The following is a 27,757-nucleotide window of genomic DNA, read 5'->3' as shown; positions in this document are numbered from 1 at the left end:
TTCACAGCTATACAAGCAGTTACATCATCCATCATCAATATAAAAATAAAGATTATTGCAGCAGAAAAAGGAAGTTTTAACATTTACAAGTTTACAAATATTGGTTAAACTCCCATCCTGCTGAGGAAGATCAATGTAATATGGTAAAAGCTCCAGAATTGCTACTTAATAGACTTTGAGTTGAGATTTCAATATGCATATTTTCAAATATAAAAATATATTAAAAACAACAGTTCTTTAAATTTCTAAATACTGGCCAGAAGTGGAATTAAAAAAAAAAAAAATCCAGCAGTGATCAGGATCTCAGGTCTAGAATTAAAAAGAAAAAGGAGAAAAGGCCCCAAGTATGTAAAAGATAGATTTATTTAATGACAAATTAAACAGAAAAAAAGTCAAGAAGTTGAGGGAGAGCAGCAACATTACTGAGACTCCACATGAAGAGGAAGGGAGAGATGATTGGCTTCACCTCCCTCCCTCCTCATAGACAAAAAAAGAAAAAAAAAGAGAGAGACTTACCACACAAACAAAAGAGGACAGAGACAAATAGATGAGGGAAAAACAATCCAACTCGAGGGGAGGGGGGGGAGGTGGAACAAACTTTTCATAAGAACAATACAACTTGCTTTTTATCTACAAACACTGAAGTTTAGCCACGAGTTTTACAACTGCCTTTTTAATTTTTGCTTTTTAAAAGTCATTACAAAAAATGATAATTATGATAATCTCCATTTAATAATAACAATAGCAACATTGTAACGGTAGAAACTGTCCCTCATTCCTGTTTGGGTTGATCAGTCAATCAGTGGTTGAGGCCGACGCTGGCAGACAGAACGAGATGGAGGCAGAGTAGAGTGAGAGCGGGGGGGGGGGGGGGGGGGGGGGGGGGGAGTGAGCAGGCTTCTTGCCATGTGTGATGTTCATCCCTCACACACACACATACACACGTGCACGCACACACACACACCAGAGTTCTTCTCTCTCATACAAAAAAAGTAGAAGACAACTACAATAATTAACAAGAAACGAGACAAATTGAAGCATAAACCCGGAAAGAAAAAACTTTGACTCGACTGAAATGCAGTGTTTTTCCTTCTTCCTCACAAACAAACAGAAGAAAACAAAACAAACAGACCCCTCCGTTTCTCCATCACACGCACATTTCATCCACCTGTGCACACGCAGTCTGAAACATATACAACAGGTGTGTGTGTGTGTGTGTGTGTCTGTGGGTGTGTTTTTGTGTGCGTGTCAGAACTCCGCCGATGTCGCCACTTCTTGACCGAAAAAAAGAAATCCATAGCCATGTCGGTCACAGGTGAAAATAAATACCGGAGTCTGAGGGAGGTAAAAAAAAAAAAAAAGTAAAAAAAACAACTTCATGAGGCTCTGGGGTCCAGTTTGAGCCGTCGCACCCCTGCAGGTGTCGGAGATGCGTGTGTGAACCGTTTGATCCAGCAGGTGCTGCTGAGGTGAAACAAAAAGGAGGAGGAGGAGGTGTGTCTGTGTGTAGGGGCAAGGATATGGGGGGGGGGGCTAGATAGCTGGCTAACTGCCTAGCACTGACCAAGAGTCCGTGGTTGAAATACATAGCTTGAGTCTTCCTCGGTGTGTGTAGCTGTCAGGTTCACAGAGCTGCTCCGCTGACCAGCCTCTAGCGTCTCGGTGGGAGTAAAGACTGGAGACCTGTAGTGTCTGAAATGTCTCAGGGTGAAAGACGAGGTTTGAAAGAGAGAGAGAGACAACAAAAAAAAAAAAAATGAAATAAGAGTGAGAAGAAGCAGGAGTGGTGAGGGGAGGGGGGGGGGGTAGTCACTGAGAAGAGACGCTGACAAAGAGACGAGAGAGTTTGACTGAACAGCTTGTCACTTTGTGTCCGTGTTTATGACCGAAGAGAGAGAGGGCGAGACGGCGTGAGCGTGCACGTGTCTCACATATATATGTTTATATATATATGTGTGTGTTTATAAGGCTATAGCCATCACTACAGTTATGTCCTTGTGTTTTTTTTTTTTATTCTCCATTCCTCCACTCATCTGTCTCCATCCATCCATCCAATCATCCATCCATCATCCATCCCACCCACCCCCTGGGCCTCCAACGGCTGCCCCATCAGACAGTCCGAGTTCCACGTCAAAGTCTATCTCAAGGGGGTGAGGCAGAGAGAGAGACAGAGAGAGAGGGCGCTGTGAGGTCACAACTGATTTGACCCCTCCTCCCCCCCCCCCCGCACTCTTAAAATGCACCCCCCTCCCCCCTTCGCCTCCCCCCACTGGGAAACAATCTGTAACTTTTTTTTTTAATGTTGTTGTTGTTGTTGACCCCCTTCTTTCTCTCGAAGTTCTTAGCACATGGAGATGGTGACGTTGATGCCCAGGTTGCCGTTCTCGGCGAACAGCTGTGCGATGGACGTGTCGAACACCAGGCAGTCGCTGTTCATGATGGCCGTGGCGATGCCCTCGTGGATGGAGCGCGGCGTGGCTTCCCAGGTCAGGCGGCGCCGGTGGCCGTTCAGCTCCAGCCGGTACGCGAAGTTCTCGGCCTGCTTGCGAGTCCCAATGAGCTGCACGATGGCGAAGAACTGCTGGTGGCCGTCGTACTTCTCCTGCTTCTCCAGCACCAGCATGAAGTGGAAGCCGAAGCACGACTGCATCATTACCCAGTCCACGGCGCCCGGCAGGTTGATGTCTGTGGCCAGGAACACGATGTCCTCCCCCTAAAAAGAGACGCAGCTTCAGTCATCATTTCTTAAAGCTTCCATATGATAATAGGATACATGCACAGTGACATATCTAGGATGTTGTAGAGTATAAACAGAATATATGGTGCAGGAGTTGTTGGTGGTGCTGGATGTAATTTAGTGAAGAATTACGATCATTCTTGGCACGAGGTGAGAGATTAAAGTGAAGCACAGACTCATTTCTGCAGAGTGAAGATGCTGTTATTGAACTTTGAAAAAAAAAAAAGGAAAATTACAGTGGAAGCATTTTGTAGTTTTTTGGGTGTTGATGTTATGAAAAGGCTAATTGAAAGACGAGTGAAGAAAGTTGGTCATCTGTAATATGATATCATGCATTTATAACAGAAGAAATGTGATCAGATAGTGGAAATATCAGGTGAACTGTGCCTTGTTACAGCAGGGTAAATGACAACATCTGCACCATCTAAATAGAATGCACTGTAGCTTTAGTGGAGCTGCATGCTTGTGTGAAAGCTTGTGTTTCTAACTCTGCTCATTCAGTCAGACAATTCCCCCCCTCTGGGATTATTTATCACCCGAAACTCATTTGTGGTGCACGGATAGACGGAGGGAGAGGGAGTCTGACCTGCAGCGTGGTGATGGACTTGTGCTGGTGCATCAGGTGAGGCATGACGGCGTCCAGAGAGCCCTGCCACTTGCAGGAGGCTCCGGGGCAGGGGCAGGAGTACGGCCGGAACTCGCACAGCTCTTCGTGCTCCGTCTTGTCGGTGTGAGGCAGGGTGACTTCGCAGCCCGATGAGGCGTACTTGCAGGGGAAGAGGACAGAGTTGGCCACCTTCTCCATGGCCAGGTTCCTGATGGAGCCCAGGGGGCCTCGGCAGGTGGGGCAACAGGTAAGTTTGGGCCGACAGTTGGAGCATACCTGGGGGGGGGGTCACAAAAGACAAGTCAGCGTTTTTCTGAAATGTCATCAGGGTTGAGCAATGTGTGAAATGGGTTTATGCATCATAACTGGATTTTTTGTCCTTCACCTTGTTTAGAACATTAAAATGACTTTTACCTGTTTAAATAAAGGAGATACATACGTATGTATGTATAGTATACGTATATATATGCACACATATAAGCACCAGGAAATACAATACTGTATAAGTATAGTACAAGTATAATATAGGTATAGCACAAGTATAGTATAGTATTAGTACAGTAAAAGTATAGTACAAGTATAGCACAGTACAAGATTAGTATAGTATTAATATAGTACAGTATAGTACTAGTATAGTATTAGTATTGTATAGTACAAGTATAGTATAGTGCAAGTATAGTGTTAGTATTGTATAGTACAAGTATAGTATAAGTATAGTACAGGTGTAGTATAGTATAAGTATAGTATAGTACAGTATAGTAAAAGTATAGTACATTATAGTATTGCTATAGTACAAATATAGTATAGTATTACTATAGTACAGTATAAGTATAGTACAAGATAGTATTATGGCGCTTTTCCACTACACAGTTCCAGCACGACTCGCCTCGTTTTTTTTTTGCGTTTCCACTAGGGATAGTACCTGGTACCTGGTACTTTTTTAGTACCTGCTCTGGTGAGGTTCCAAGCGAGCCGAGCCGATACTAAAATGTGACATCAACAGACTGCCGGCCACTGATTGGTCAGAAGAGTTGTCGCTGGAAGAGTCATGATCCGTCCCACGCAAGAATCAAACCCGACATTTTTAAATACCGGCAGCAGCGTTACAACCATAGTTACAGATATACGGCTCAATTTTCTTGCTTTGTGTGTGACAGAAAGCAACATACAGCAGCAAGCACACCACTGCCTCAATGTCCTCCATTGTTTATGTTTTTGTGTCGCGTATAAAACGAAGTCAGGGCAGTTTCGTGGAGCCGTGCTATGACGACCCTGCCTACGTTGAGTAGGTACTTTTTTGTAATGGAAAAGGTTCCTGGAACCGTACTGAGTCGAGCCGAGTAGTGCTAGAACTGTATAGTGGAAAAGCGCAATTAGTATAGTATAGTAAAAGTAAAGTACTAGTATAGTATTAGTATAGTATAGTACAGTATAAGTATAGTACAAGTATAGTATAGTACAGTACAAGTATAGTATTAGTAAAATATAAGTATAGTAAAAGTATAGTACAGTACAGTATAGTATTACTATAGTACAAATATAGTATAGCATTACTATAATACAGTATGAGTATAGTACAAGTATAGTATAGTACAGTGTAGTATTACTATAGTACAAGTATAGTATAGTTTAATATTACTATAATACAGTATAAGTATAGTATAGTACAGTGTAGTATTATTATAGTACAAGTATAGTATAGTAATACTATAATACAGTATGAGTATAGTACAAGTATAGTATAGTACAGTATAGTAATGCGCACACGGGACACTATTTTTAACCATGTTATACACTATTATACATTAGATAAAATGACACAAATCACATTCATTTTAATGGATTTAATGGGAAAAGTAAAAAAAAAAAAAAGATAAATAGTTAATACTGAGTGAGACAAATTAGAAATAGTGGTTAAAAAAAAGCTTCACATAAAATAGTTCCTACTGATTAGTGGAAAACACAACAATGGCAAATGTATATTGATGTAGAAATAGATGTTTAACTGGGAAGTAGATTAGTTATGTTATGTTTGTTAAACATTAATGAGTGAATACTAATGTATAATACTCATTATATAATCAACTTTATTACATCAATTAAACAGTGATCTCTGAAGGTACTGTTGAGCTCAGTAATAAGACTGTTCTCTCCCATGGGGAAAACTCTAGAACAATGTTTACACATTTAATATGTGCATTATGTCTCCAACACACCCACACAAAACTTTTTCACTTTGAAAGTTTTTCATTCAACAGGACACTGAAGCTCACATATCAGAATTAGTGCATCCAATAAAGTGGACTGGGTTACTGTACATACCAGGTGTCCCGACTGGCATTGCAGGATGGGGGGTAGGACATAATCGAAGCAGACAGGACACTCGAACAGGCTGGCCAGGTCACTGTTGGAGGCGGTGGTGCCTGACAGGGTGGGCACGCGCTGGGAGGGGGGGCATTTGGAGGTTCCTGTGGGCAGCGCGGTGGCAGTCTGGCGACTCATTTCTGGTACAAATAAGAGAGTGGGAGAGAGAAGGAGAGAAAGAGAGAGAGACGGGGTGAGAGGGGCATGATAAAGCTGTCAGCGAGGTCATGTGTTGCTCAAGTCTTCGTATCAGAGACAAGTGTGGATGATTTTCCAGACGAGTCCTTTTCCTTGTAACTCGTCTTACTTACCCGCTGCATATCTATGAGTAAAGACTGCTAGGTCTCTGGCTGTATACCTCTCACACCTCTACATCAAAGCTGAGGGCCAATCCACTAAAAAGAGATGAGGATGATAGGCACACAGAGACACAACATGCTCAATCCTGCTCAGACTGATTACCTCATGATTTGTTTTTCTTACCCTGGTGAAAGGCTGTGCAGTATATAGAATTGATAAGATATTTGGCTATATTTTCAAACCAGATGAAAGGATAAGATGTGATCATTTATATTGATGTAGTTTATTCACACTCTTTACAGCAATATGTTTTTCATTTGGAGTCTTCTTTCGGGTGGATTACATTGTTAAATTACTGAGTTAAGCTGTCAACAATGTTCCACTGCTGTCTGTGTCTCTGCTGCACACAGAGGCTCAGCCCCACCCCTGCTGAGAAAGACAAGTTACTGTAAGTGCGATAAAAGGCTACCAGAGTAGGATGGACAGATAGTGGGTTAGGGTTAGGGGGGCTATATTAGGATATCCTTATCGGGATATGAAATTAGCTATATTGATATGAGATTTTAAACATATCACCCAGGCCTAGAGCCACCCAAACTATCATTCCTCATCTGTCTAAATATTCACTAGCTCATTTTATTTGTAAAAAATCAGTGTAAAAAATCTCCCATACTCACTAACCAAACTATATGCAATCAATCTGATTATCTTACTCTATTTTAGCTCCGTTTTAATTCCAATTTAACACTTTTTATTATATTTTTATGTCTTTTGTTGCTTTTATATCCTGCCTTGCATTTTATGTTGTATGTAAAGCACTGAATTGCCTTGTTGTTGAAATGTGCTATACAAATATATTTGCCTCGCCTTGCCTAAGTTGTTTTCAAAGCAGTGAGACTAGCAGGTGAACAAACTTCTCTCTGTATGTTTATGCACTAGTCAACGTCCATGACATGTGGGCACATGAGTGAGCTCATCTATTCCTAAGTAGATCATGTTTGTTGTAAACAGCGACGATGCTGCTCTGACACTTTAACTGCTTTCAAAGCGTCTGTGACTCAATGTGGAATGAGACAATGTGTTTACATCCTTCATAGATCTGCTGTGTGTGTAAAGATCAATTATCAAATAATACCAAACAGCTTTACTGTCTTACACAAGTCATTAGTGCAGTTGGCCACTTGTCCGAACTCTGTAGTCGTCCTCCCACACTTAATATGCATCACTACTGGAAGCTACAAAGCGCCTGGAACTACAGTCAATTTGTGCTTCTGACAAATAAGAGGAATATATGATCTCTACAGGACTTTAACAGTATCTTCAATTGGAAAAAAAGAAAAAGAAAAAGAAAGAAAAAGTGTAGAAAACATATCTGTAGTCTCTCTGTGTACAACAGATCTATTACTGTCCCGGCAACAAGTCAGAGCCGCTCTCATTTTCTTCGTCATCACATATATATAAAAAAAGAACGACCAGACAGTAAAGTGAACTCAGATGTGTGTGTGTGTGTGTGTGTGTGTGTGTGTGTGTGTGTGTGTGTGTGTGTGTGTGTTTGCGCGCAGAGCTGCTGTTTCCTATCATGCTGAGCGGTTGCCTTGGTAACAGGTTTGTGGTTAAGTATGGGATGGCCTGTGGAGCAGAGTGAAAAAAAGAGAAGGGGTTGAAGAGGAGGAGAGGAGAAGTGATGGGCAGGAGGATAGATATGTGCTGAGAAAAAAAAGGAGCTATTGGAGATGAAAGGTAGGAGGGAATGATAGAGAGAGGGTGGAGAACAGGATAGAAAAAAAGAAAAAGAATGAGGCAGGAGTGAAGTACAGAGGTGGACGGAGGGGCTGGGTGGATTTCTTTTTTTTTTTAAAGAAAAAAACCCTGAATAAGAACATGAAAAACGGATGACTTAACAGAAAAAAGAAAAGAAAAAAAAGTGGACGAGTGGACGCAGAGCTCAGGCAAGCTGGCATAGCTCATCCTTTTTATAGAGCTGCCCACAGACGGAGGCAGAGCGGGGACACCCGGAGCAAAGGGAGGAGAAAATGCAGAGAGGAGGGAAAAAAGTATAGTACAGTGTGTGTGTGGGAAGTAGAAGACAAGAGAAGAGAACGAGGTGGTGATACAGGACGGTGATAAGTAGACAGCCCAAAACAGCTGGTCATTTTTAACACCCTTCAGCCAGAGAGAGAGACAAAAAAAAAAGCTGCCAAATCTTTAGTCCCAGCTGCTGGATTTGCCTAACGGAGCGGGATCATTTGGCAGTAGTCCACCGCAATTTAGAGGTGTTAGAAAATACTTGGCTGATGGGAGTCAGAGAGAATCACAGGTGGTCTTCTGAACCCTTCCCTCACACTTTTTTCACTCTAAACATATTAAATGTATTAATTTATAAAGAGGGAAATGTGCCTTTTTTAAACCCTTATGCTGATTTCTGCCTCCCTCCTCTATTATCAACAGTTCACCTTTCAAAAAACAAAAAAAAACAGCTAAAAAAGTAATTAATCCCAGTACTCCTAGAGATTTTTTTTTTTTTTTTTTTACTTTTAGTGAATTCCTGACATTTTTTTGACCAAGCCCAGCATGTTTCGGGGGTCTCTCCTCTTGGTAACTGAGTGCAGGATGATGTTAGATAGAAGTGTTGGTTGCAGTGCTTGTGTAAGCTTCCTTCTTGTGTCTGGCAGGGCGGCTGGCCAGAAGGGCAGCTTCTGTAAGTGCATGTGCATGGTTGTAAAGCTCCTCTGCACGCGCGCATGCCAACTGCACAAGTTAAAAAAAAAAAAAAAAAAAAAAATCATCTAATGAGAGATAGTATTAGCTAGCTGTCACTGCGCCTGCCTTGCCTGCTAAACATCTGCTGTGATGGAGATAATGCCTTTGCAGCTATTAATAGCCCTTCTTAGCTGGGCAACATGCTAACAGCGGCACTAAGAGCAGCGGGACCAAATTAGCTCGGGACATTAGGCTAGGCCAAGGCCAGGGTCACTATCAGCTAGTATGCGAGCCTGGAATTTGCTAACATAGAGTAGCTTTGTAGAGACGATAACTAACATGGCGAATACAGCTGGAGGACGATGACACACAGCAGTTTCAGGAGAGTATTAATACTCCTTTATTTAAAGTATTGTTTTAATATTTATTTTCTATTACCGATTAATTTGCTCATTTTTTTCTTGATTAATCTACTAATCATTGGTGTGTAAACCATCAGAAAACAGTGAGAAATGACAGGTGCCCATCACAATATACTAGAGCACAAGGTGACATCATCACTACCAACAGTCCACAACCACTAAATATTCACTTTACCATCATGCGAGTCCCAAGAAAACCAACAAATCGTCACATCTAAGAGCATGAAAGCCTTTAATTTGTGGCATTTTTTTTGTTTGAAAAAATGACTGAACGATGAATCCCGTCTCGAAACGGCTGCTGATTCATTTTCTTGTCTTCGCAGCTCTAGTTGGAAACTTGCCTACTGTTATTTGTGTCTGGTTTTTCATTTCAGCGAGCTCAGCAACAACTCAAACCATGGGTAGAGAAAAAGAAACGAAACTTTACGTGACGGTTGTTAGAAAAGAGCAGCTGATGTTTTAAATGTCTAGTTGCAGTATATGAGTGGTGATGTGTGAAGGAAATCTGCCAGCTGTGTGTGTGCGTGTGTGTCCTGAGGAAGTTAGTGTGGTTTGGGTGTGGCTGATTGGTTCTGCTGTCAAACAAGAGAAACACTGTAGTGACTGCTTCATATGATGGGAGTCAGTGGAAGTCAGACAAAGAAACATCATCATCCTCATTTCTAACCGGTGTCATGATGATGATGATGACGACTTCTTCATTTCAGGTCTAAAAGCTTCCAGAAGACGCTGACAGTGGCTTTAAGTGAATAATGGGGCTGCAGTTAATATAACATGAATAGTGAGTGCAGCTCAGTCAGCAGAATCACTGTATGGCTAAACATACTTCACTGAAATAGATCAACGCTGGACCTCGACCAGGAGGCCAGAGAAGGGGAGCAAGTTTTGTAGTCTCACAGCTGAGAAACTGTTGAGTTGCCGCACCCAGTCCCAGTATGAGTGCAGCCAGTGTTTTTGTTTGAACGCTACTGTACGACTTCAATCTATCTATCTATCTATCATATCTATCTATGGGTGTAAATGTTAGAATGTAAACTTATCATGTGAATTCTGGCAGGAGGAGAAGATCTGTCGCTGCTTCTCTTCAAGTGAGCAGCAATCTTTGAAAAAGCCAGCTCATTTGTGATTGATGTGATTAACACATTGCTTCTGACTGGCCAAGCTATACACAAACAGCCTCTTGGGATTTGGGGCGCCCCCAAACTGTCGCTGATATGGCAGGGCAGGGCTGTGGCAGAAATGGCTGTAATAGCATCCAAAGCTTTAAGAAAAAAAAAAAACCCATGCTGAATCATTTCCATTAGTAGAACAGGGATTTCAGTGGGGCCTCTAACTGAGGGTGTAATGGTGCGTGTATTCCTCGCAAAACTGTTCGATACACCACTTAGCTGTAAACACGCTTGTGGATGTGTGCTAGACGCCTTAGCTGAGCCTGGTTGCCCCCGGTTACCCTGTTGTGTTGCTGCTGTCGGGATGACAAACAGGAGACCCGTAACACTGACCGAAGCCAACACTGTTATAAAAATATGCTCAGCTATCTCCATGGTGAAACCATACTGTGTCTAACCCGCCACCTCCACCTTCCCTCTCTGTGTCAATCACCCTCGTCCCCTCCCTGTGATTGGCTGATGTAACATTACAGTAAAAGTACTGCAGTATTATGAGTGATGTAGTATGCAGTATTACAGTAAAAGTACTGCAGTATTATGAGTGATGTAGTATGCAGTATTACAGTAAAAGTACTGCAGTATTATGAGTGATGTAGTATGCAGTATTACAGTAAAAGTAGTGGTTTGGTCCCTCTGACTGATATATTATTATATATGACATCATTAGATTATTAATAGTGAAGCATCAGAGTTAGAGCAGCATGTTACTGTTGTAGCTGCTGGAGGTGGAGCTAGTTTATATACAGTTAGAGCAGCGTTCAACATCTATCAGCAGCTGTTCTGAAGTCCCTGCAACAAACAGAACAACTTGTTTTCCTTTTTCACTGCAGCACAATTAACCTAATAAACTGTTACAATCATATTTTGGCCAATGAGAATTTTTCAAAATAGGGCTGAAATGTTACCATCTTTTTCCCCCTGCTGTACCGTTACCTATGTCTGAAACAAATGTCAGCTGGATAACAGCAGCAAGTCGGCCGCACGTACGTTTACAACAAGTAGCAACATGCCCGGCTAAAGAGAGCCTTATGCGAGGGTATAAACATATCAACTGTTCAGCTGGTATATTTGGGGGGGCGGGGGGTTTCCAAGTGACACAGCCAAGATTATAGAAAAAAAAAAAAAGATAGAAAAAATGAACAAGCGAGGCCCAGCGCCCCTTTTTGTTGACAGCAGGTGGCTTAGAAAAGGCTTCGGTGTTTAGTGTTTAGTGTTTATAGTGTAGACACTGAAGACAAGGTTACTTCCAAAAAGACCCTTACATTATACATTCAGCTACAAGATACAAGGAGTGTGAGAGAGAAATGAAAGCACTGTTCAGAACAGCCGATGAGACAGAAGTAGTAAGTGAGTCTGATAGCTAGATATAGAGATAGAGGGTGATGTGCACATACTGCTCCAGGTCAAGGAGGTGGAGGGAATAATGGTGACAGTTTAATAGGGAGCAAAACTAATAAGTCAGATGTAAATCCACAAACAGGAAACAGCTCAGACCACCAACCTTCAGCAGACACAGACAGACAGACAGACAGACAGACAGACAGACAGACAGGCAGACAGAGGGTGAAAGGGTCAACTGAGAAGGTTGCTGTAATTGTTAGGTAGCACACAGCTGTAGATGGCCAAAGAGACAGGTCAAAAGAGAAGGGGTGGGTGGGTTGGGGGGGGTTGGGGTAAGAACACTTAACAGAAACATAAATTCCCCACCTTCGTCCATAAGATTTCCAAATAAGGCTTTCGTCTTCTCTTGAAATGTGGGGACCTCTGAAAAGAGAAGAAAAACAAAAAGAGATGGTGAACAAACATCGCCTGATAAGAGTTGCAGATAAAACAGTAGATTGATAATCCTCATCGGTCCGTGGCTCACAGTGGATTGTTGTTTTTTTTAAAGGAAGTGCCACTGCCCTGACAAAACCTCAGTCTGACTTTCATATATCATGTCATGTCTGATGCTGCTTCTTTCTCTCTCTCTCTCTCTCTCTCACACACTATGAACCACTGTCACAGTCTCTGCACACTCTTCCTGCTGCAGAGAAGCTGTTAACACACACACACACACTGAGTCATTATTTAAAGTGAACAACCGAGACCAGGTTTGAAGTGGTTCTAATGTTCTCAGTACAGTAAACTTCTGAATCTAGTCCCTTCATTGTTTGCATAGTCGGCAGTATGAGATCACGTTTTAACTCAGTCTGTAGTAGTGGAAGGATTAAATGAGAGAAGTGGTGTTACATTCCTCAGTTATTAAGATTAAAAAGACCAAAAAAACCCCAACAAACACTGCACAGTTTACATGTAACACAAATGAATCATGTGACCGTGGCGGTAACGTGAGGAAGCTCTTCTCACGTCTCACTGCTTAATCCAAATACTACAGATTTTTACACTTTACACTACATTCTGTAAGCAACATAAACAAGCTGTGCTATGAAAGCAGGGGGTGTTTGGTGGATTGTTTTTGCAGGTGGACAGACATTTTAAATGTATTCATTAAAACAACTGTAACAACTGCACCAAGCAAGTGTGTGTGTCCATCCAACTGTTAATTGAGGAGTGTTACGGGTAGAAATCAATCATCTGAACCATTGAAAAATGTTGACATTGGGGGTGTAACAAATAACCAATATGAACTTGAAACTGGTTTTAATTCAAAAGATGCGAGTGAATCGATACACGGACCCCTGGATCGGTCGAAATGTAGCATGAACCAGCTGGTGGCCCGATTACAAAGTCATGAATTGGATTTATAATACACTTTCAAGTCTGAAATCCAAAGTTTAGAAGAGACTTGGATTTTAGAAGAGGAACAGGACATTAGATCAAATACTGCAGCATCTAAGGAGTGTAACAGCACTGAAGTTCAGCTGTAGCACGAATAATCTCAACACATGGAAACATGGAAAAACCGGCTAACTGTTACTGTTGCATTAACTTTCTTGTATTGGCTCAAGCACTTACGACATTACAAAATGAGACAAGGGATGTCTTTTCTCATTGTACTGAATTGAACCAAATCATTCCATATTCAAATGTATCGCCCCTGAATCGTATCGTACCCCATGTATCTAGATATCTATCTCATCTTCTTACATTGGAGAGATGCACAACCCCTAGTTGACATATGTACAGGGATACATACAGGATATTATAAACATGTTATTACCTAGTGTTGCTTCCTGTCTTGAATTATGTTTCTAAACATCTTCATTGGATAGCTGCCTCTCTCTGATCACTGCTCCTGATTTGATTATTGAGTGCATGTAAAGATAGGCTCACTGTTAGTCTAATGGAACAGTGTGCATGAAAGCATCCGTCCTGAGGGGACAGTGAGATGGATTCGGATGCGTCCATGTTTCTGCTCGTCAAGCGCTGACATGGATCTGATGTTTATCAACTCACGGATATATTAAGAAGAGGGAATCTGTTTAAAACTCACACATGGAGAAGAATCAGAGCTCCAGGGAGCCAACGTCAATCTACCTGAACCAAACACGGATTCAAAAATGTGTAAATGTTGGCATTTTATCATGAAAAATGATGTCCGAGTGATTCGCAGCGAGCACCGACTTCAGTCTCACACAAACACACACTACAAATGACTCCTCTGTACTGCAAATAAGTGCGAAATTGGTACAAGAGAGACAAATATTGAGATGCTAGTTGTTTGCTGTGCTGATGGTAGACCAAAAAAAGGGGGGAGAGAGACAGAGGCAGCAAGGACAGAGAGAAACAAGTGATGGTAGAAACCAAGTGGGAGGAAAATAGAGAGAGAAAAGAGGATATGATAGCAGACATGAGAGAGAGATAAATGAACGAGGCACGAGTAAGAGGGGGAGGCAGAAAACAAGCCAGGCTTCAACACAAGCATACCATTCTTTGTTCTAAACTCATGTCCCACTCTTTTCTTAGTCACAGACACATACATACACACACTATAACGCCACATACAATTGACAATGTAGAGGCTTTTCTTAAAGAGTCTTCTGTACTCACCCACACACACAAATGTATTTTTATATCACAGCATACATACAGTGTGTACGCTCCTGCTTGCTTGCACACAAAGTATTCATTTATCAAATCTGCCAAAAAAAAACAAAACGAAAAACTACAAATGGAGTGAGCACAGGAACACATTTTACACTTTGGAAGCAGCTGCAACAACACACACACACAAGGCCGATAAGAACTAGTCTCCCAACTTTAACCCTTCGTTCTTCACCTTCAGGCCTGTGTGCGCTCCGTGACGCTACGCACGAGAAGAGTCTGAACAGGGAGTTCCAGGGTGGAGCATGCAGCGCTACGCTAGCCGGCTTCGATTTCACTTGGACCAGAGACATGGGGGCAGAGCGTTCACGCAGCCCCCCGCCACCGCCATGTTTCTCGGGCCTTCTCCATGGAAACCGCACGCTGATGTCACCTCCGTTGGCTTCCTAAACACGTCGCGCAGTGGAGGCTGCTCGGGTTTCCTTCTCCCGATCCCCCGTTAAGGAGACGTGAGAGCTCATGAGGGTTCCCGTGGGGGGGCAGGAGTTGTTAGGAAAGACTGAGGGCTGTGTCCTGACACAAGGGCGAATGGAGGTCCTTAAGAGCATAAACAGCCCACGAGGGGGGCGGAGGGTGGGGGGGACTACAAAAATATCAAACTCCAATGTCACCCGGTGAAGCAGGCGTCCATCAAACCTGCCGATCAGGCAGCAAACTGAACTCTAAAAGCAGGAACGCCACGCTGGTTGCTTTTTCGGCAGCACTAAAACAGACTCACACACTCACTTTGTGTTACTCTAAAAAAGTCTGTGAGCAGTCTGTCAGCGTGTGGTCAATCTGCCACTCCCTTGGCTGCTCCCAGTCAAGCCACCGGGACGTGAAGGCAACACGAGACAGATAAGCCAAGTCACTGTAGATTTCCCTCCAAATTGGATTAGTTATCCTTTTACGGGTTCCCACTTTCATGGTGCCAGATCTTCAGGGGACCGGGGAGTTTGGCGTTGCATCACTGCAAGGTATATCCGAAAATGTGCAGGTTCGCAGCTCAAAAAACAACAACAAAAAAAGCACAATTCCCACAGCTAAATACGAGGGCTGCTTTCTCTGAATAAAGAAACAAACAAAACAAGAGAAAGTGTAAAAGAAAGAAAAGTTGCCAGATTAATAATCCTTTGCTGTTTGAAAAACAAAGCCCGGCTTTCTCTTGGGTTCCCGGCAGAAGAAGAGAAGGCTGCAAGCTTGAGAGAGAAAGATTCCAAGCAAAAAAAAGTCTCTCTCCCTGTCTTGACTTTTTTTCTCTCCTCTCTCTTCCTTCCTTTGAGTCCTTTTATTCGAGCTGTGTTCTTCCTCCTCTCTGTCCCCCTGGAGTGTGGTAGGTGTCGCTGCTGGGTGTGTTTGTGTGTGTGTGTGTGTGTGAGAGACGGCGAGCAGCTAAGCCGGCGTCCAATGTCAACCCTAACGGAGCATGCTCACTCACACCCTTCCCCTTTCTCTCTCTCTCTCTTTTTCAGCGGCTCCCGACCCAAAACACATAACCCCTTCCACTCCGCAAAACATCATTTCTCTTCCACTCAGACTTTAACTGCACTCTGGATAAACTTCATCTTTCATGTCAGTATTTCTCCATTTTCTTTCTTTCTTCCCCCCTCTCTCTCTCTCTCCCTCTCTTTCTACAGCGTCTTGCGTGCTTTCTCTGCCTCTACCCTGCATATTTTGCTTTTTTTTCCCCCCTTCTCAATGGACATTCTCTTTCACTCTCTTTCTCCCACTTGTATTTCCTTCTATGCCCCCCCCCCTCCTTCTCCTCCCTCCCTCCCTCCTTCCCTCCGCCCGACTGCTGTGGTTGTGCAAGTCTCAGATTTCAGCCTTGTCTGGCTGCAGGCTGTACCACCAGCTGCCCTCGTTGACACCATACCTCACTTTCTTTTCCTTCTATGCTTTATATTGACCCCCCTCCCCGCCCCCCCCTTTTCACACAGTTTGCCACAGTGTTAACCAGCCTCTGCATCACATCCAATAAACTGAGAAATTAGTTCAAACTTGGGGAATGTGGTGCATTTTAAAAAATTACAGATTTACCTTTCAATGCGTTCCTTTATGGGTTCATTCTTGGTATGTAAAATGTTCACGCCGCCCCCTCATCTTTTGCTTCCTTTTCTTACATAGACTCAATCTCAAAATACACACGCACACACACACACACACACTGAGTTAGCCAGGAAAAGGGGTCCAAGTGAAACCAAAATATCAGTGTGAGCCAGAATCTGTCAGCAGGAGAGAAAGTGATACCTCGCTTTGTTTGCGCGCCGAAAGAGAGAGACGTCTCACGCTTAAAAAAAAAAAAAAAAAAAAAAAAGCATCGTGGGTGATTTTCGGTCGCATGTGGACAGCTTGAAATACAGATGCTATACAGCTGTCTAAAAACGTGATGATGATGCACCCGGAGGAAGGGGGGTTCACTGGTTTAAAGCAGCTGCCTGAGTTGGTCTGGACTGTGTGTGTGTGTGTGTGTGTGACCATAATGTAAGAGCGGGGTCCCAAAGTCAAAAAGTTCCCACGTTGGAAAAGTGTATTACTGTAAAAGACAACATATCAAACTGTGGGATAAAAATATCAGAGTAATACATCTTAAGCTTTTTGTCATTATTAAAGCAGTACCCATTCAAACAGCTGCTCATTTAACACATAGAAAAATAAAAAGAGCTGATCTGAGTAATAGTAAATACATGTTCTTTTCTCATTTCAAAATAAAAGTGTACAACAGAGAGCTTCGGAAATAATTTGCATCCTAAAATAAAGTAAAACTACTTTTCTGATTTCTTTGTCTTGTCTCTGCGTGCTTATTTGAATGTGTTGATTTGATTGGCTGGGCAGCATTATATGGGATGATTTGCAACGCAGATAATTGGTCTGCGAATTTCCTGGGCTGTTTAACTAGTACTGTAAAGGCTACAAAAGCTGTGCAGGTTAAAATACAAAAAAAGGTAGCACTTTGGTAACCGAGTGGTTACCGTACATGCTGCATAATCACAGTGTCCCTGGTTCAAATCCAGCAAGTGACCTTTGCTGTATGTCATTCCCCTTCCTCTCTCTCTCTCTCTGTTTCCTGTCAGCCTCTATGCCACATGCGTTCACATAAAAAGCCAAAAATGCCCAAAAATAAATGACAAAATACAAAAATGCTCCGTCCAGACTGAATCATTCTTAACAAATTAGAGGCTATAATGAATGTAATAAGCTTGCACTTGATGCTGCATTTACTTGGCTCCTGAGCAGCTCACCCACCGAGTGTGAAGTCCACTGGATCAACGGTTATCAAGAAAAAGAGATGGACACACACATATGCATACATAGAGTCCTTCCTTTATAGCCAGGTTATACGTGGCTGTTATGACACACACACACAAACAGCATCTTCTTTATGACTTGTAAAGTAGTGAAAACAAATGTCCCTCTACTGCTGGCGTGCAAGAAAAAAAAAAATTAGTAATCAACCTTTGAGAGTTGATTCTGTTGCCAGGAACGCCACTGAAAATGTAGTCATCATGACTTTGTGTGTAACAGTCTGAGAACACCTCGTCCAGCTGACCTGCTCCTGGATTCAGGCTGAATGACTAGAGAAGAGACAGAAGGCACACTGCTGTATTCTCTTCACCGTCGTTATGCTGCATCTGTTCACATTATGGCTAGACAATATAAGCAAAAGCACACACAAACACACTGCGAGCTATAAAAAAAACAGAGCTAGTGACACTAGCCGATGTCCAAAGTGTGTTATTAAAAGGGGGTTGTGGGGGGGCTAGCAGATACAACAATGAGCCATCTGGACCAGGCGGCAGTCCATCACCACAGACCCCAAACACTTCATCACCTACAAGGGTTTACAAAAGAGGAGGAAATAGCAGGATGGAGGAAGAAAAGTGAGATTTATATCCTAAAAAAACAAAACAAAAAAAACATGTTACAATGTGGATGTTTTGAATTAACTGATAAAGCGTCATCGAGCTGAAATGAGAGAAAGAAGAAGAGGAGAAAGCAGAGACGGGAGGTTGTAAAACAAGAGAGAAAGTAACACATTTCCATATGAAATGAGTCCTGTCGTCATTTCCATTTACAGTCTGGCTTCTGCTGAGCTGATGTCACCGTCACATGGACCAAAACAAAGAAGTATTTTGTTTGAAGGTGGCCTTTTGATTAGTCCTGTGATCTGTCCATTCACCATCTTTCACCTGTCCCCTGTACACACTACGTCTACAGGAGGAAGCCACATCTAGATTTAGATGACGTCATCATGTCAAACCAGCACAGAAAAGCTGGATGACAGTGTCAAAAGAGAGAGAGAGGACACAGGTAGCAGCTTCACACTTTCAGCTCAAGCAGCAGTAGCTAATGAATGCTGAATCAGCAAAATTGAAAAATGTTTGGCTGTTGTCTGGTTCATGTGCTCTCTGTGTTTCTGACTGACTGTGGGTGAAAAGATGCTTCATTTCAGAAACACAGCTGGACTGCCACTGGACTGGATTTCTGATCACCTCACATCTCCCAGCTAAAACTTTGATTCGTATCAATCAGCTGAACAGGTCTGAATCAGGACCAGGGTTGGGTATCGTTTAAAAAATGTCGATACCAGTACTAATTCAACGACCCTTAAAGTGCACGCTAACTCAGATTCACCACGACTTCACCACCACAGACGGTTTGTAGCTGCTGTGGCAGTGGGCCAATCAAATGTTGCATTAAATTCAATGAATTTGAGCCCAGCCATATTGTTCTGGAAATTATAAAAAATGTTGCTCACTGATATCAAAACACATATCTCTCTCTGTATTGCTCTGTTAGCTACTAGGACTCAGTTTTACACGTCCAGTGTACATACTGAGTAGGGGTGCAATGATTAGTCGACGTTGTTGTCAAAAATCGATGACAAGGTTAGTCGCCGACGAATTTAATAGTCGATAATTGTCGGTTACGTCATCAGGTGTGTTTTTCGTGCTTTGCGGACCGGTGAACTCCAGCAGTAACAAACAAAGCAGCTGAAAAACACACACTGCAGCATTAAACAACTTAACCCAACTCTGAGGTGAAGTAAATAACTCGGTGCTCAGTCTGTCTCACCTCAGCAACGCTGCGTCCTCTGTGTGTTGGACAGTGACAATCCCGGAGCTAACTGGAGGCTGCTCTCCCTGCTGGAGACTGTGCACACCGCACACCACATGTGCTCCAGATATTGTCATCTTTGTCTCAAATATCCTTGGGAAACCGTAATATAACACTGTGGTGCTGTAGTAATTCATCTGATTCAGTGGCAGTATGGGCAGCCAGCATCTTACCGAGGGCAGCAGGGAGCGCACACACGCACGGAGCGCACACACACACACTATCGCTCATTTACGTCAATGATATAATGTCACCGTGTGGATCAGTTTACCTAGTTACACCGTGGCCCTTCTTCTAGTTTATGAACTAACAGCTTCTACCTGCTGAGATCTCAGTCAGAAGTAGGAGATGAGCAGCAGTAGGTTGACCATCATTTTGTATGGCTTAATGATGCAAAAATTAAAATCAGTCACACCAAATAAACCATAGTTCTTACTGTGAATATGTAGTTTCACAGACACATTGTTGTATTTTTTCTGGGTTGTGAGTAAAATCATTAAGAATAATGTAAAATCAGTCTTCACACCACCAAGGTGAACTGGTTTAGTCTTGACTCTTGGTTGACACTGTTGGAGGATGGTAATATTGATTAATAAATGTGTTGTTCTATTTGTGTGTGATAGAGGATTTGTGCAGTTTACTTTTATTAGCAGTATGTTATAATTCTTAATAATTAAAATAACTTCTATGTTTATACAAAAATGGTTTCTATTCCTTGCATTTCATTTTTTGTAATCATGATTAAATATCATTTTGGTATTTATGGTTATTTCTATGTATTGATCTATATGGATGGCGCTGAAGGGGAGTTCACCCGGGAGCCTTACAAGCTAGAACCACCACTGATCCGATTAGTCGATTAATCGTTTCAATAATCGATGACTAGTCGACTATCAAAATAGTCGTTAGTTGCAGCGCTAATACTGAGCAAACATTTGAAACTATTTTACAGAAAGAAAATCTACCTACTAATGTGAAAAAGGAAAAGCTAATAATAAGAATAAGAATATTTGATAAGGCATTAGAAAGGAGTTAGATTTGTGGATGCAATACTGTATTCCACCACCTTCATACTAGTTTGCCCTCACATTTTGGCTGTTTAGTCTGCCAATCAAAATGCAAAAATGTACCAACCTGACTGTGTATTTGCTATATTACGTAACAAAGCTCCTGTTACATTAAGAGTCCTGCATTTTGGACGGAGAGCGGGTACGTCTGCGTCTCACCTTTTCCCTTAATTAGCCAGCCCTGGTTTGTTTTATTAGAAGCTGCTGCTTGTGCCAAAGAAAAAGAAAAAACTAAAAATCAGTGTTAACAAGGGGAAACATTAGACTACTGTGTAATGCGCTGGTGAGCGAGCCAATGGAAGTTTTGTACGCGCCAGTTAGGAGCCAATTCGCTTTTAATGAGAGGCTCTTCCATCTGGCTTGGAGCTGGATGAGCTAACGAGAGGGAAACTGAATGCATCGGCAAGTATGTGAGCCATTATTACCTGGAGTTTGTTTTGTTTGGGTGTGTGAAAATTCATTCGAAAGTTTGGATAAGAAGAGAAAGTAGTCCTTTGTGTCAGGTACATATTTTTGGATGCATTCGGTCAGAGCACAGAGTCACATATAAATAATGCTTGGCAGTTGATGGAGCTCTTCAGAAGTAGAGATGTGCTTGTTGATACACAGACTGGAGCTCTGGAGAATCACATGAATGACTGTCTCTCTAGCTGATGTTGAACACAGTCCAGACTCACTCAAATAGATGATATTACATTTTTAGGATGAACGTTAAAAAGGTTACATCATTATACCTACAGAAACTGCCACATATGTAATAAAAAACACATTTTTTAAACTTCTACTATTGGAATTTGTCTGGGAGTGTTTGTAGTAAGCAGCCCTGGTCCCCAAATGAATTCTCCAATGATTCAAATAACCAACAACAAACAGAGGAATATTTCCTTTAGGGGGGGAATGTTGCAACTTCTTTTACCTTGGCAGCCGCCTCTTTTCCACAACAGGAAAACAACTAAAGTAACAGTGCAGCTTAGCAGCTTGTTACCATGGAGAAGCCACACAGAGCTGAGATGTCAGGACAGAGGCAAAACCAACTCCACACACACACACATGCGCACACACATGCGCACACACATACAAAAAGAGAGCCATTAAGCAAGCAGGGACTCCCTTTGGCATTAGTAACACATCTAGAGTTACCTCACTGCTTCAGAGCCAATGAGTCACTATGTTTCTCTCTCAACACACACACACACACACACACACACGTCATTCTGGTTATGAAGAGCTATAGTCACTGGACATGTACTACTGATGCCGTGCCAGGACAGAGAAAAGCAAAAAGGTCTCCTGACACACACACAGCATCTTATCCACCCCTTGTCTACATTCAATTTTGCATGAAAGCACCATCAGTCCCACAGTAAATATACACAGAGATCATTTCAAATATTGGTATTAGATGTAGTCACTCTTGCCAAAGTCACACCCCTGCTGCTGCTGCTGCTGTGAGAAAAGCACGTGGACAGTCTCATATTCACAAAGTACATCAAGTACAACCTTAATTCGAGCGGCATACTGCGGGAGTGACAGCACTATTACAACCCATCTAATGACCTTGTCAGCACACATACGTGATTACATAAACCTAACTGCATGATTCCAACGAAATCCAGCGCCACACAAAAGGCTGCATGTTTCCTCTGTGTAAACAACATTTTAAATGATGGGGAAAAAGATCACAAACACTGAGCTGAATGAAAAGACATCTAAAAGAACATATTCATCTGTATTTGTTGCTGCATATGTCAACAGTTGTGGTTTTGTGCTACAAAAATGTCACTAATTTCGTCATTGTTTTTTGAGTTATTGCAACTGATGGAAAAATGAGCCAATGTTTATTGTTTATTTTTTACATAACTGTAAAAAGACATAATGTTTGGTTTTCCAGCTGTCCCCAAAACCACTGATGAGCTCACAAAGGTGAAAACATAAAAAACTTCTTAGTTACTAAGTTTGTGGCACTGCAACTAGGCATGAAACCACATCACTTTTTCATCCAACCACACAAAATATGAAAGAAACCATCTGTAATTTTTATTTATTCATTTATTTATTTGCAATTTACTGAATATGAGGATTTCACAAGGATGAGTCTTTCCTATCCATGACATAACCCGGTGGATACATTACTAACAGACTTAAGCTTTACTAAAAGCCCCTCAGGTCAACAGCTCATCTAACCAACACTGACTGTACTACACACAGTCAGCAAAAATCAAGAAGCCTTTTTTTACATTTGTATTTTGCTCAGGATGTTTTGCTACACACCTGTAGTGCAGCATCACAGCTGTTTGCCTTTTTTTCCCCCTCCTCCCCCTGATTAGAGCTCCCATCTGTCACTGTGATGGACTGGTTGACTGACATTACCCTCGCTCTCCTGTTAGACCCCAACAACGTAAACCTTCCCCCTGAACAATCATCTTCCTCTACAGTCTGTGGCTGAGCTTCAGACAGGGTTCAGATTTATGTCCAGGATCATGTAGTTGGTTAATCAAAGTGTCAAGACTGAGGACAAAATGACTTATATATAAACGAGGTATATTCTTAAGAGTACATCAAACTCTAGAGAGTTTTACAAGCTCACACCTCTGGAGCTGGAGTATCTGTGGTTTGTGTTTAAGGCATCTAATCAGAGGCTGATTTACAAGCAGGATTAATGCAGTTCAATGTTGATATCAGAATTTCAACTCCCTAAAATTGGTATTGGCCTCGCCCCCCAAAAATCCAGTATCCGTCGGGCCCTAGTTAAAATACATTAAATAAATAACAAGCTTCACAGATTGGATCAACCCTCCCCTAATCAAGCAGTCACACCTGCCTCATGCCATTATATACTAAAATGAATGAAAACTGGAACTACGATGATTCATTAAAAAAAAAAAAAAAGACTTCTAATGTTATCTCAGTATAGAAAGTGAAACTGTATAAAGACACACTACACCAGGCTGAGGCTGGTGGTCACTGTATTATAGCAGTAATGCAAAATAAGGAAAGACAGTACCTGCTTTTGCACCACTGTCTTTCTTAACTAGGTCAAAACCAAGTGTATGGCTACACCATCTATGGTCAATGTGTGAAACTGTGGCCCGACCAGCAGTAGTCAGTGATAGTGTCTGTAATGTCTATAATGTGAATACCTGGATATCTGTATTTTTCTGCAGTGGTTTCCAGTTATATTTGTTGTTACTTAGGTTGCATATCACATTGTAATTATAATCATTGTAATTATCTAACCACTGCTCTTTCATCTCTATCTATCTACGGATGTCTCTCATTTATCTCGCTCGCTCTGTATATTGAACGTTTCATCAGATTGTTATTTGTGGCGTTTTAAACTGTGCGCTGTCCCTCATACCTTCCAGCCAATCGAAAGCCGTTTTACCTCTCCTATTCTGCAGGCTTGCACTGGTTTTCCCAGCTTGGGCTGAACCAACACTGGGAGGTTTGTCATGTGCAGCGGGCCCCAGGTGTGGCCCAGGTGAGGTGCTGACATCAGCCCGACGCTCTCTGCCGACCACATATACACAACATTGCACTTTCACTTTAATACTCTGCAGAAAACCCTGGGCATCTTCTGACTGACTGCACAGTGTTTGTGGAATATGATTTTACCAGCACACTGTTTCCCCTATATTCATTCTCGAAATTACGAGCGCCACTCATAAAATTTCATTAATATCAATGGGCAGGTAATGATTTACACTGTGCAAGCATGATCAACAGCCAACGTTACCATGGGATTATTTTGAGTCATCTTCCCTTTCCTCATTCCATCTATATGAAAAGGTACTGTTCTAAGGAGAGGAAAAGGTTAGTTGTAAGTTGTCAGACTGGTAGTAAATGTAGAATCCAGGCTGCCGTGCATCAGTTAATAAATGCTTCAGCTTCTCAACACCAAGAAAAGTCTGTTTCTCCCCCAACTGCTGGAAAAGTGAGGGGGTTAGCTCTGAATCTAGTGACAATGGATTAGCCTAACCTGAGCAGTCTCACTTAAGATGGACTGACCTTTAAGGTGGACCAGCTATTCTCATTTTAGTGTCAATCTTAGCCGCTCTGTCCAGCTGCTGAGTCCACCCCAATTAACAGAAAAACTACTGTTTACAGCTATGCTACACACTACAGTCCAGTTGGAAATATATTGACAGATTCTAATTTTCCAGATAAATATCTCATAAGCAGAATGTCTCTTTCCTGCCGCAGTAAGGTAGGCGATGAGCTACAACATCACTTCGCCACAACAAGCCGTCCTCCGAGCTGGACTGATGACACTGGTCACTGTGTACAGCTGTCTATGAGACAAGTGTGTAGGGACTGTCGGATAAGTGCAAGACTTAGTTTGCTGCAGGTGAGGAAACTCAAGCTATTTGTGTTTAACGGTAAGTTTCCAACTGACTGCTGAAATAAGTTATTATTGTTACATTTCAAGACATTATTTACATTTGACCATATGGGCTTAATGTGCTACATTCAGCAAAAAAACAAAACAAAACAATGGTGGTTAAGTCACACTTGATCTTTTTAAAGTAGAATTTGAAAATGTAAATGACAGTTGTCAGGGCATAACACTATTGATCCATTGATCCTTACAGATCAAGACTCAATAGGCTGACAATGGGATAGCCATCAGCGCTGAAAAAACAAAACAAAGGTTTATAGGGGTGCACTGATACATCGACCAAATATCAGTGTCAGCTGATATTCCCCTTTTTGACTGAAACTGGCCTATCGGTATATACAAATCACCATTGTCAGTGGCCGATGCTCAGGTTATCTGCTGTTGGACAATGACAGTGCTCATTCAAAGATTTAAAACAATTCAGTTAAAAAAAAAAAAAAGACTCCTTTCTTTCCCTGTGGAGGGAACAACAACAAAACATAACAACATTATCCAAAAGAAAAAAAAGCTATTGTATATAACGCTTATCGGCCATATACTTATTTTAATAATCGGTATCGTCCCCGAAATTCACACTCTGTGCATCCCTAAATGTTTAAATGGAAAGCAGAGTGGCATTGTGATATTATATTCAAAAATCAAATCATGGCTTGGGAGAATTGTGACAGCCTTAATATTTTGCTCTGTAACTTCAGATAACTTGTAAATTGTTCAAATAGCATGTGGCTGCGAGGGAGACAGCCAAAACATAAACAAATAAACTGTGCCACTCTTTCATTTCTGTTAAAGACAACACTCATCAAAAGTGTCAGTGTCCTCCCACTAGCTTTTTTTTTTAAACTGATGAGCTGAAATCACTTTCAAAAACATGACCCACATGCTCTACATGACAAATAAATGTGATGTCGGACTTTATAGTAGCTGTACTTGTCTGGCTGAATCAGCCGTGACCACATCTCTGCTGCCCTTAATGACAGAAGTCCTTATATAGTCATGTCTAGTCTTTAGCAACAAAACTTTAGGAAACATGCACACCTCCATGTCCTGTGACTAATAACCACAATCGCCCATTTCGGAAGTGTTTGTTTGCTTTTGACATGTGAACATCTCTGCTGGAACATGCATTTATTTCCCTATGTGGCTCCAGTCAGAACTAAAGACTTATAATCTTAACACATCAACTGAGTAAAGCATCACTCATCGCTGCTGCAGATACACGCCAAAGGTTTTCTTACATGTAAACACAACATCATCATCATATAGCTGCAATCTGTGCCTTTAACGCTGCAGCATTTGAAGCTTTTGCATTGATGACAATGGAGCAACTTCCCCGGTGTCTACAAGTTACTAATGCATGTTGCACATTTCAGGCCTCACAACTTACTGAGCATCTTTCTTCTTCTGTTGCATGAGCACACCAGTCGTAATGAACCCATAAGAAGAAAGATGCTCAGCACAGATCCATCCAACGTCAACCTGCGTTAGCCACATATAAGCCCTCTACAGGTGTCCATGTTGCTGACAATAACGCTATCTGTTTTACTGCTGCCATCATGTGTGTTCAATAACGCAGTTGTAAGCCATCAACTGAACAATTCTCACCAAGGCTAAAAGCTGACATTCAGTCGTCCTCCTCTTTAGAGACAGGTCAAACACACGCAGTCACACAGTCACGGTGGCTCTCTGAAAGCAGCACCAGGTCGTACTTTGAGTAAACATTACTCATCACTTCCTCTACACCAGTCACTAAACCGGGTTATGGCAGTAACGCTGCTACACAAAACAATGCCACGATGGGTTTCTGTTGACCTGATCTAACCTGCTTTGAAAGCAAAATGGCCTTGTCTGGCAAGGCAGACAACGGCGTACCCTCGCTAGCATTAACTGTTACAGACATACAAGGCCTCGTCTTGCCGTAAAGCAGCTCCAATAGCATATTAGCTGTAGCCGAATCGGTGACTCGTTAGCTTAGTGTGTGTGAACAAGCAGAGAAACCGATACCTTCATGTTATTCATGCACAGTTCACTGCACGTTAACGAGAATATTTGCCCACCAGGCATGCCATTTGACTGCACGACATAAACAAGTGTGCATTTTAAAACGTCAAGGTAGCAAACAAGCTAGCGGCACGGCTAGCCAGCTTTTTCTGCCAACAGCCAACATTAGCAGCGCGCTAATGAAGGAAGCTAACGTCTGCTAACAGCAGGGCTGTTGTTTTCCCCCCAACACACACTAGTTACACTCGAAAATACGATGCTTCTCTCGCCACGGCACACCCGGCTTACCTCGGACGAAATATCCTTTAATTCCCTGCAGGTACGTAGGGTGAATGTACGGCGACGTGATGGACACAGGGTCGATCTTGGTCGTCTTTCATTCGTTAGCTCGATGTACACACACTCGCACTGCTCTTGAAACAGAGACGAGACGCCAGCCTTTAAGTACCAGCCGGAGCGCGCACAGTTGTTGAAGTTTGTCGCGGGAGCGCGCTCTGCACGAATCGCAGCACCGCAAGCACTGTCAGTACATTGGCCCTGTTATAATCCTGTTATCAGTGTTGGAGAGTAATTAGTTACATGTAACTGCGTTACGTCATTTAATTACGAAATAAATGTAGCTGCAATCTGTTATAGTAATTGTGAAAAAATGTGTCATCAAATTACAGTTACTGATGGAAATATTTAATTCTTTGAGATCAACATTTTTTATATTTTATAAATAAATCATGACGTGGGCTTATTTGGGGCACACATGGGCTTAAATGGTGTCACAGTACCAATTAAGCTCACGCCAGACTTTTGACTTTTTTCATCAAATATCTTTATATTCCAAAATCTACATGAACTA

The 27,757-nt window shown here is 42.1% G+C and overlaps 1 protein-coding gene across 1 annotated transcript; it reads right to left on the bottom strand.

Annotated features, from left to right (window-relative positions):
* Positions 1–410: 410 nt before the first annotated feature.
* On the bottom strand, positions 411–27,336 carry siah1 (siah E3 ubiquitin protein ligase 1). The gene is made up of 5 exons (XM_062420572.1): positions 27,196–27,336; positions 12,007–12,063; positions 5,667–5,848; positions 3,324–3,620; positions 411–2,713 (listed from the first exon to the last, which is right to left on the bottom strand). Exons 2-5 carry the CDS (start codon positions 12,014–12,016, stop codon positions 2,342–2,344), a joined length of 861 nt encoding a protein of 286 aa, XP_062276556.1. The 5' UTR covers positions 12,017–12,063; positions 27,196–27,336; the 3' UTR covers positions 411–2,341.
* Positions 27,337–27,757: the final 421 nt, after the last annotated feature.

Source organism: Scomber scombrus, chromosome 6 (genome assembly GCF_963691925.1).
Source record: "Scomber scombrus chromosome 6, fScoSco1.1, whole genome shotgun sequence".
Lineage (NCBI taxonomy): Eukaryota > Metazoa > Chordata > Actinopteri > Scombriformes > Scombridae > Scomber > Scomber scombrus.
This window is presented reverse-complemented; position numbering and strand designations above follow the sequence as displayed.

Bases quoted from the DNA above. Each gene is read 5' to 3' on its own strand.
- siah1 (XM_062420572.1), bottom strand. The intron at 3,621-5,666 runs GTATGTACAGTA...CCCCCCCCCCAG, and splicing joins AATGCCAGTCGGGACACCTG to GTATGCTCCAACTGTCGGCC. The intron at 2,714-3,323 runs GTCAGACTCCCT...GTCTCTTTTTAG, and splicing joins AGTCCATCACCACGCTGCAG to GGGGAGGACATCGTGTTCCT.